Source organism: Monopterus albus, unplaced genomic scaffold (assembly GCF_001952655.1).
Source record: "Monopterus albus unplaced genomic scaffold, M_albus_1.0 scaffold110.1, whole genome shotgun sequence".
Lineage (NCBI taxonomy): Eukaryota > Metazoa > Chordata > Actinopteri > Synbranchiformes > Synbranchidae > Monopterus > Monopterus albus.
Genome location: NW_018127990.1, coordinates 614,129 through 624,086, shown reverse-complemented (window position 1 = coordinate 624,086; position 9,958 = coordinate 614,129). Strand labels below are relative to the sequence as shown.

The 9,958-nt window shown below is 40.2% G+C and overlaps 1 protein-coding gene across 1 annotated transcript in view; it reads left to right on the top strand.

Annotated features, from left to right (window-relative positions):
* Positions 1–9,958, top strand: part of stab1 (stabilin 1) — a 68,260-nt gene that overhangs the window by 9,536 nt on the left and 48,766 nt on the right. Inside the window, exons 12-21 of the mRNA XM_020611175.1 lie at positions 32–154; positions 4,249–4,386; positions 4,688–4,759; positions 5,706–5,819; positions 6,593–6,646; positions 7,654–7,734; positions 7,832–8,053; positions 8,972–9,067; positions 9,384–9,470; positions 9,547–9,658. Of these exons, the coding sequence (XP_020466831.1) occupies positions 32–154; positions 4,249–4,386; positions 4,688–4,759; positions 5,706–5,819; positions 6,593–6,646; positions 7,654–7,734; positions 7,832–8,053; positions 8,972–9,067; positions 9,384–9,470; positions 9,547–9,658 (1,099 nt within the window). The remainder of the gene's footprint in view (positions 1–31; positions 155–4,248; positions 4,387–4,687; positions 4,760–5,705; positions 5,820–6,592; positions 6,647–7,653; positions 7,735–7,831; positions 8,054–8,971; positions 9,068–9,383; positions 9,471–9,546; positions 9,659–9,958) is intronic.

The following is a 9,958-nucleotide window of genomic DNA, read 5'->3' as shown; positions in this document are numbered from 1 at the left end:
AGTGATCTACTCACCTACACTGTCTCTGCAGGGTGTTGATGATGAGCTAGTGTGTAAAAACCACCTGATCCTGGGTCAGCACCTCTACAAGGATCTGGAGGGACGAGACTTCAACCTGTACGGAGGAGCCAAGCTGAGGACCAAAGGCAACAAGGTAATGCTTCTCTCCAGTGTCTTTACTTCATAAAAAGAAAAGATTTCAAAATGTAAAATAAAATAAAAAAAAACCTATGTCATGTAAAAATAATGTATTTTATATGTAGGTCTTTCCAATGTACATTAAAATAGCGTTAACATGCATTTTTTATGAAAAATGAGTGCATTATCCTCATTGAACCATAATTTGTGAGAGGTAAAGAACACCATTGCACTAAATAGTGATTGAAATGGTTAGTAATGGTAAAATTAACCCAGGAACATCACTGCTGTTCCTGAGAATTGAACTTAACAGATGGGTTAAAGTAGAACTTAGAAGTAGAAAATAAAGCTTCAGTTCCATTGTACTGATTTGTCAGAAAACTCAAGACTAGAAGCTTTGTTGTATCTTAAAAAGTTTACAATACCTTAGATATTTAGCTGTTAAAATATTATTGATATTTAGCTGTAAGGGTCAAACTGTCTAGATATTTATGATGATCACAGGCACACAACATGCACTGGAACCCTGAAATTATCTAGACGTTACCCGGTGGAGTTGTATGTGACAACACTAATGTCCAAGTCAGTCCACCTGGACATTAGGTGAACTTTACTCTGCTAGCTCCCTAGTACAAAGACCTCGTAAGGTCCGAGGCAGCTGGAGTTGAGCCCATGTGAGTATACAGCAGCTTATAGTCCACAGTATTCACATGGAGCTATTGGGCTTGTTGATGACATTCTATCATGTGACTGGCGCAAAACTGGAAGAACACAAACATCTGATGGTGAAATTAAACGGTCATTTACAGTGAAGACGTCAACTAAAATACCAAACTGGACACGCAACGTGATTCAGGAACTTCTGTTGTTAAGAGCCGGAGCCAGAATCGTCAGACAAAGCAAGAGACTGTTGTTTATGACCAAATTACAAACCGGCTACCTGACCTCATCATATCCCACCTCCTGTGCACTCTACCTGGGCACGCCCCTCCTTGCATCAACCAAACAGAGTATTTCCAGTAGGTGAGAACACGTCTGACACAGACAGTCTCCCGTTGTGTGCTACATGTGTGAAAGGGCAACTCGTGAAAAAGTCCGGGCATGATACCGTTTTGTAATCGGAGTAACCCAAAGAAATGTTAGAGAGAAATCACAACAAGCTATAAAATAAGTTTTAATTTTTATTTCATCAGTGTTCTTGGCATTCATATTGTTGACATAGCAATAACTAATTTTAATTACACTGATGTCGCAGTGATGCCCAGCATATCTGTTGGACTTCATGGCCACAGTGACTGGCGTGCCCTCTTCAGATCCATCAGATCTGAGGAGCGATCTCTGTAAATGATCGGTCACGCTCAGTCACTCACGTAGGTGTGTGTTTATGGATGTATTAAGGAGAACAGTGCTTAATAAAGCTGTTCACCCGGGAGTCCTCCTCATAAAACCTCTGTGAGTCTTGTAAGTTGGTATAAAATGATCACTCTTTAACACTGCTTGGTAACAACATTTTTACAAACAGTTAGTGATCTTCAGTATTTAAGAGAAATTATATGCCCTTTCCTCTGTTTTCTCCTTAATAGATCCATGATTCTTCTGACCCGCGATGTTAGGCAACATCAGCAGAGAGTAGAGAATAAGAGCTTAGTTTGCCTTCTAAATGTGCACAGATAACACCATTTACCATCCAAAATTTATATTAAAGCTGTGTGTTACTATACTGCCTCTGGATATTTCCCTTTAACCATTCTACAAGCATCTACACTTTATTCTAGTTTGTCATTTTTCTGCTCAGACTATATACATAAGCAATGTACACATACAGTACATATCATCTCATTTGTCTTGGCCTTAGCGCCCAGTCAAGTGGCCATTGTCCCCTTCAAAATGTATGAAATTTTAACAACTGTTAAATGTAATATTTACATGAGGGTACTCGCAAACAAGGGGGAACAACAAGTCCTTAATTTAAACAATCTCACTGTTTTTTTGGTTTTGTGTTAAGATAAAATTACTGTATTTGACAAGTTTGTCTAATTTATTTAAATATGAAAAATGATTTTGAAGAAAACATTAATATACTCCTCCACTTCATTAAATCAATACTAATGTAAGTCCAGCACTGCCACTGATTTGCAGCATTGCTCATAGTGGTCGACTACTATAACGATACCTTGGCAAATAGTAACTCTGTGATAGTGAACTCATGGGAAATGCTGCTAAACTCTGTCATCGTAATCTCTAACAATGCTTTTCCGCTGTCACAGAGACTGTTGCTGGTAAAATCTTCAGTGGGAGATTGTTCTCAGTGTAAATATATGGAAACAGGGTGTCAGTGAACGTGTGCGTGAATGTGTGTATGTGTGTGTTAGTATCAAGATCAGAGAACGACAGCTTTCCTCTGTCAAAGTCCAGATGAACTCTGATCTTCTGGAGCTGCTTCTTCAGTGGCAGATCTTTCTCTGAGCCTGATGTGGAGAACGCTGTGAACTTACTGTTGGAAAACATAATTCTCCACAGTCCAGACTGTAACCGTCCGTTCACCTGGATGTATTCTCCCAACACGCCCAGCTCCCAGTCCTTGTTCTTTCCAACGTCTACATCCCAGCTATGAGTCCCTGAGTTAAAACCTTCAGATCCGAGAGCGGAGCAAGAGAATTTGGTCCTTTCTGGGTTTTTTGGGAGCTGTTGTCGCATACCAGATCTCACACTGGTCAGATCTTTGGACACATGGAGTTCTGGGTCAGCAGTGTTTGGATCCAGAACCATAGGAGTGTAGGAGACCACCTCCTTCATCTTGTTCCAGATGTTGAAGGCCAGGTTGCTCAAACTGCTCCTTAATCAGCCTCTCTGTGTCTTGGGCCTGGACCTTAATGTGTTCTGCTGTTTGATCGCAGTTTCCTTTAACTTGTTCAAAGAGCTTCAGTTTCTCCTGTAAGGGCTTCAGGGATTTCTGGAGCTCCTCTCTGTGATCCTGTGCTGCTTCATCGATGGGTCTGAATCTGTGGTCAGTGTGTGTTTTTGAATCTCGACAGACAACACACACTGGCTGCTGATGGTCCAGACAGAAGAGTTTGAGTTTCTCAGAGTGCAGACTGCAGAGACCCTCAGACCCTGTTGAAGCTCTCTGGTCTGTCTCCAGTAAGAAGGCCTCACACAGGTTCTTTAAAGCCAGGTTACGAGTAGGCTCACCCCTTGATATTATTTTACAGCATGGACACTGACGTGTTTGTTTCACCTCCCACCATCTCTGCAGACAGCCTTTACAGAAGCTGTGGCTGCATGACAGGACAACAGGATCTTTAAAAATGTCCTGACAGACCGGACAGGAGAGATCCTCCTCTAATCGGCAAGACATTTTGTCCGTGGCTGAAGCAGTAAACACAGCAGGCAGAGAAGGAAGTCAGTCAGTATAGTTCTTTCAAAGTTACTTTAACTTTAACTTGTCTTTACCAGTTAAATATGTGGAGTCAACAGCAGGGTGAAGGCTGAAAGCATTTGAAGTATTCCAGTAATCCCAGTGTTCCAGCTGTTCTCTTCAGTTTTTTGGTGTAAAGGTGAATTTTATCGTCTCTCCGTGTGAACATTTCAACTCTGTACCAAGGAATAGTAAGTTGTTTTTCCTGTTTGTCTGTGATGAGAGAGTGGGTGGAGCTTTGTTCAGACATTTCTCCAGACTCTTTGTTTCTTCCAAGTGTGTGTGTTCCAACCTTTGCCTCTACACACTAGATTATTGCATATTAAATGATAAGTGTGGCAGAATGATGATCTACTAATGAAAGTGTGTGGAGGACAGGCTCTGTAATAAGAGAAGACTGTGTCAATGTATTTGACTGTTACAAGTCTGTGTATAGTTATATATTAATGATGCTTACTGTCATCCTGTTACCAGAGTGACATTCCCTGTCTGAAGTTTCCTTTGCGCACATTTTCACCTGTGAACACTTTGTTAGAAACCAAATTTCATGTCTACACATCAAATAAATCAGATGAAACATGGATTCTGGTTTACACAATGTTAAAGAAATCAGATTATTGCAGAAATAATAATAATAAATAACCAGATTAGTGAAGTGCACATAAACACACTGGCCGCGTCTATCGTTGCAGAGGTTCATTCTGATGGATGACCCCAGCAGACTGTTCACCATCCTGGAGGACGACCTGCCAGCAGCCAACGGGATCATCCACATCATCAATCAGCCAATCATAAACACACTTTCTGAGCAGCCTCCTCACGACGAACAGGTGAGTTAAAGGGTCAGTTCACCAACTATAGAAAACTCCTTGAAAGCACAAAATACAAGGTTAACTGTAAATGTACCATCATCAGTAATAGAACAAAAGTGTCAAAAAAGCTTAGACAATCTTATCGAAGCATTTTTGAGGAAATGTTCTCTGTATGTTTGATACTAAATGATTTCCTGATTTTCATAATGTGCTGCCTATATTAAAACAATACAGTCCAACTTTTTATCCTGAACTCATCTGTTTTTGCTGCAGTCTATGAATGTCAGCCATTTGAGTTTCTTCTTCCATCTCTGTCCAGTTTGCTGATAAGACAATTGGAGAGATTCTGACTAAAGATGGAAAGTACAACCGCTTCCTGTCTCTGGTTGATGTGAGTATTTTGTTCTGTATGATAACGTCACACAGTTGTTTGGTTTTATCTCCTGATGGAGTGTTTCAGGTGTAATGGAGATGTGTGCATGGAGCTGCAGCAACAGAGAAATTCAGCATTTAAAGATTTTCAAGGGTCAAAGAGCAAAAGTGTCATGAATAAATTTGGCTGCTCTAATGCGAGATGCTAACATTAACATGGCTAACTAATTAGATTGCTGTCTACATTAGTAAAGTAGTGGTATTTTTAAGACCAACATCATTTTTATATTACCTTATTTTCATTTTGATAATACGCTATCAGAATTTAGGCTAATGTTAGCAGCTATTTTCTGCTATTTTTGACTTGGGTAAGTTGACACTTGAGCAGTCCTAGCAGAACTTATCAGAAATAGTATTACTTTTGCCATACTCGTTGAATCTTTATCCTAAAAAGTGTTAAAAGTGAACCATATTCTACTAATTCTGTTAAATGAGAAGCAATGGAACCACCAACCCACTTAGCCCTGTTGAAATGTGGTACAACAAGTCCAGCTAGAAAGAAAAAACACATTTCTACTAAATAAGTTTTAGTTTATGAGGAAAGGAGGAAACATGTTTTTGGAGACATGAATCAAGCAATCAACTCATTTATGATAAAGGGGCATGTCACTCTACAAAAGACTTCTTTGGACCGGAATGACGCCCAGGTTGAGCGAGGCTCGAGGAGTGAGTTACAATCTAAGGGAATTGGGATTTACCCACCTTAATTAACCTAGCATTAGCTTATTTAGCTAGCTAGCTGCTGCTTTTTTCACACTGCTTGTGAGTGGTCATAATTTTTGATAAATCCACGGTTGCTGGGTCAAAATTGGAAGCTTTGTTACTTGGTTTACAACTGTTTACTTCTGTCTTAGGCCAAGAACCTATAACTGATGTTAACCAGTTATCCGGTTGTGTGCTTGTAGAACTGTGGGTCACCCCCTCCTCTGCGGGGCCCAGGACCCCTGACTGTGTTTGTCCCCACCAACCAGGCTGTGGACCGAGCCAGAGATGGCAGCATCCTGTACATGCTGAATGATGTAATGATATGGGGATGGGCATCAGGTGTAATTAGTACTCAAGTTTTTATTACTTCCTCCAAGGAGGTAATGTTTCCGTTGTGTGTGTGTGTGTGTGTGTGTGTGTGTGTGTGTGTTTGCTGGTTAGCAGGATTACAGACAAACAGTCGGATGGGTCATTAGCATACTTGGTACAGACATTGGTGGGGACTAACCTTAGAAGTGGTTAGATTTTGGCTGAAAAAGGTCAAAGGTCAAATAAAATTCCCATAAACATGGGGAAAAATTTAAACCAAAATAGTTCATTGTCTGTCATCAGACCATATTTCGTCCAGATCTGATCCAGATCCCAGATCTGACGGCCATTTAAATTTAACATTGAAAACCCCATTTAACGCATACTGTATTTTCTGCCATAGCTTGGCCTGTAATGAAGATAGAACCCTGAAATGTTCAGGTGAGATGCACAGTAGAACTGCCTATCATACCATAAAAGATGATCTGCATCCGGTAAAGTTCAAGGATTTTAGGACACTAAACTGTTGTTCTGGAGCTCATTTTTCACAAGGGGTCCATTTGTGTAAGCCTGTGTTGTGCCTTGGCGCAGGTACATGTACGTGCACTCTGAGTGTTCTTGTTTATGTAGTGTAGTTGGGAAGAGCCCAAAGTAAGTTTAAAAGATGACACTATGTATACTTAGCTACATAATGTGCTAAGTAGTGCTAATAACATAGCTATTATTATGTTATGTGTAGATTATCAGAACTGCTTAATGATATTCTGCTCTTTTCAAGGCCAAACATAAACTTCAGGAACTCCTCAGACACCATGTTTTCACCCAGGCTGTGGTAAGACACCCCCACCCCACACTTCCTCCAACAATGCATCAGTCTGTTAGTCCTTCCTTCCTGCTTCTCTCTTCCTTTTAGCCTTTTGTCTTGATCCACAACAAGATACAAAATATCATGACCTAACAGACCACATCTACACAACTTACCTCTTAATCTTAGAGGTATGTTGATTTAAAGGTTTCAAGTCTGTCTTAAAATAAACAGTTTGAGTTCATTGAGTCTAACAATTGTCTCGACTTTTTGTTAGTCTGTCCACTGCAGCTGAACCAGGAAACACAAAGGGGGAATTTTACAGTAAAACCTCTGGAAGATACCCACTTCACTTGACTATTTCAGATTGCTTAAAACTTAATGTTGGCCTCAACTTTCCCATCACTTACATTGGAAGCACATTAGAGAAGGCCAGTAATGGCCAGTATGAACAGGAGGAATTATTAAAGCAAGAAAACCTGCTGCCGTATTAACAGATGCACCTAACAGTTGTTTTAAAACAGGCTTGTAAAATTGTGAATATATCCTTTAATGACCCCTGAGCAACCCTCAAGTGTCACCCTCAGGACAGACAATTTTAGTCTTGAGAACAGCAGAGTCTTTAGGCTGTTGTTTGTTGGACATAACTTTCCTTCTTGTGTGAGCAAATGTGTAGTCATTGTAAAATGATGTTCTTTAGCTTAAGGAACTCAGGAAACTGCTTGTAAAAGTTTATTGCTCTTTAGGTTGGGAAGTCAGGACATAGGCAATCTCCTGATAAGAAAAAAATACATGGTGACCTGACCCCCGCACTTGGAGGGGACAAATGTTTGCCTGGGAGAACAAAGAGCAATAAAACTGCAGTGAATAGTATAAGTAGCTCTCGAGGCGGTTCACTCCTTTGAGTTTACTGCAGAGATACTTTTGAGTAGCTGTTGTATGCTCCTTCTTGCAAGAATAATTAAAGATGCCTTGATAATTTTCAAAGTCTCAGCATTCCTTCGTCTCATGATGTTAAATTTTTCTAACAATAGCTGACAGTCGATGAGTTGGCCGCCCTTCCTCGGATTCAGACAATGGCCAATCAGTTCGTCACCATTACTGTGTCTGATGATGTGAGTGTCTGATTATTCAAAGTGTCTCTGAGTTTGTCTTGTTTACTGGTTAATAATAAACATTAGCGATTTCTGTTAACACTACCTGCTCACCCAGGGTGAGATTCTACTGGGTGAAAGGGGCATCCATCTGGTGAGCACCAACATCATGGCATCCAACGGGATCATACATATGATTGATGGATTGCTGTACCCGCCCTCCATCCTCCCCATCCTGCCTCACCGCTGTGATATCATTGAGACCGAGATCACTGTGGGTCCATGTGTTCACTGCAGTTACCTCCATAACACTGAGTGCCCAGATGGCAGCACTGAAATGGTACAATACACCATTCCTGTATTTGACCTCCTCTCAACCTCCCATCTGTATGAGACAGTATTTTGGTATACAACATGTTCCATAATGACCAGAAAGAAGATGTATAATGTCTAACTCTCCTGGTTTCAGTCTGTTGAACACAGAGTATGGTTTATGTTATTTCTTGTTCACCCAATTGGCATAGTTTCACAATTAAAGGTGCATTAAGATTTTACACAACATCCGATAAATCCAGTGACAACAGGAGAGGACGTGGTGCGTCTCAGCTGTAGTGGCTGCCAGAGTGAAGAGGTGGCTTCTTTTACACAGAGAGAATGAAAGAAAGAGATAAACAAGGGTTACAATTTTTGTCTTTTTCTAGATGGAGAGGGTTAAAAGTAGCTAAAGGTCTCAGATTTGATTCAGATGAGTTCTTCCTTCTGGATGTGTTGGCATCTAAAGCTAATGTGTTTGTTTTGGTAACATTAGCGACCTAGCATGGTCATAATTTTACCTTTGAATTACTATGATTTTAATTTGGGAATAATTCAAGTTTTGTGCAACATTAGTGCTTTATATGATATTAACAGTGACCAGAGCATTCTACTTGATTGACACATTTACTTTTTAGTCTGCTAACACTAGCTTTGGACTGGAGGCTGCATTTTGTACAGTTTGTTGGCTTATACAGTCAGTTTTGAGTCTCACTAGACCCTCTAGGCTGGAAAGAAATAAAAGTAACTAACTTTAATTACAATATTGTCTTACTTAAAAATGTTCTTATAAATAATTTTAATTACTGTTTTTCTGGTTGCCAGATCAGTGTTTCAGAAATCACATTTAGTTTTCCACACCAATATTTTTCCTTCTGCCATATGACCTGTTTGGCCACGTGGATGAGAACAGCAATCCAACAAATCTGTGTTTCTGTCTCTTCAGGACAGTCATCAGATTGGCTGTGAATACGTCGTGTCTCCTCTCCATCCAACACTCAGTAAAGGCTGCGCCAAAAACTGCGCCAACACCACCAAAAAGGTGAGAGAGGAAGCACTGAAAAATGCATCGTTTTTTTTTTTTTTTTTTTTTTTTTACATAAAAACCATCATAGTTGTTCCTTTCTTTTTTGCTAATGTGGAACCCATAAATAGCCATAAAGAAATATAAAACTTAAAATGAGATGCAAAACTACCAAAAGAGAGACAGAACAACTATAAACACACTAAACTATTGATGGTCCTATAAGGGGTGAGGGGCCTCTTATCTGTCGGTGCCTGTGGGTCCATTTTCTCATAATCTGTCCATGATTGTGTGTGTGTGTGTGTGTGTGTGTGTGTGTGTGTTTGCTTGCCAGGTAGAAGAGTGTTGTAAAGGTTTCTATGGTCCAGACTGTAAACCCTGTATTGGAGGATTCCAGCATCCCTGCTACGATAAAGGAACGGTGAGCGACAGCTCTGTCACTCAGCCTTGTCTCTCAGTTGATGCGTTTTATATTTTAGTTATTTTTGTTCCACCAGTGCTTTGATGGTATCCATGGCAACGGCTCATGTAGCTGTAAGTCGGGCTTCAAGGGTGTTGCCTGCCACATCTGCTCAGATCCATCCAAGCACGGTGACAACTGTGACGAAGGTAACTCTCCTCCTCAGTAACAGTAGAAGAGTAACGTTACACCTGTTTCAGGTTATTAGGGACACCTAGCTAAAAGTTCATGCAATCCAACAGCCCTGCAATAAAGCCTCCTTCATGAAGAAGATAATGTTTGTTTTTTTATTTTTATTTTTTTACTGTTTCAGATAGGTGTTGATTCAACTGCATTTTGGAAGATGTAGTTTGTGGTACTGTTTAACTGTATTGTGTTATAGTGACAAGTGTTTCTGTTATTATGTCCACTCCATTTATTTTAATGAGGGTGGGCTAAATAACAGGAAT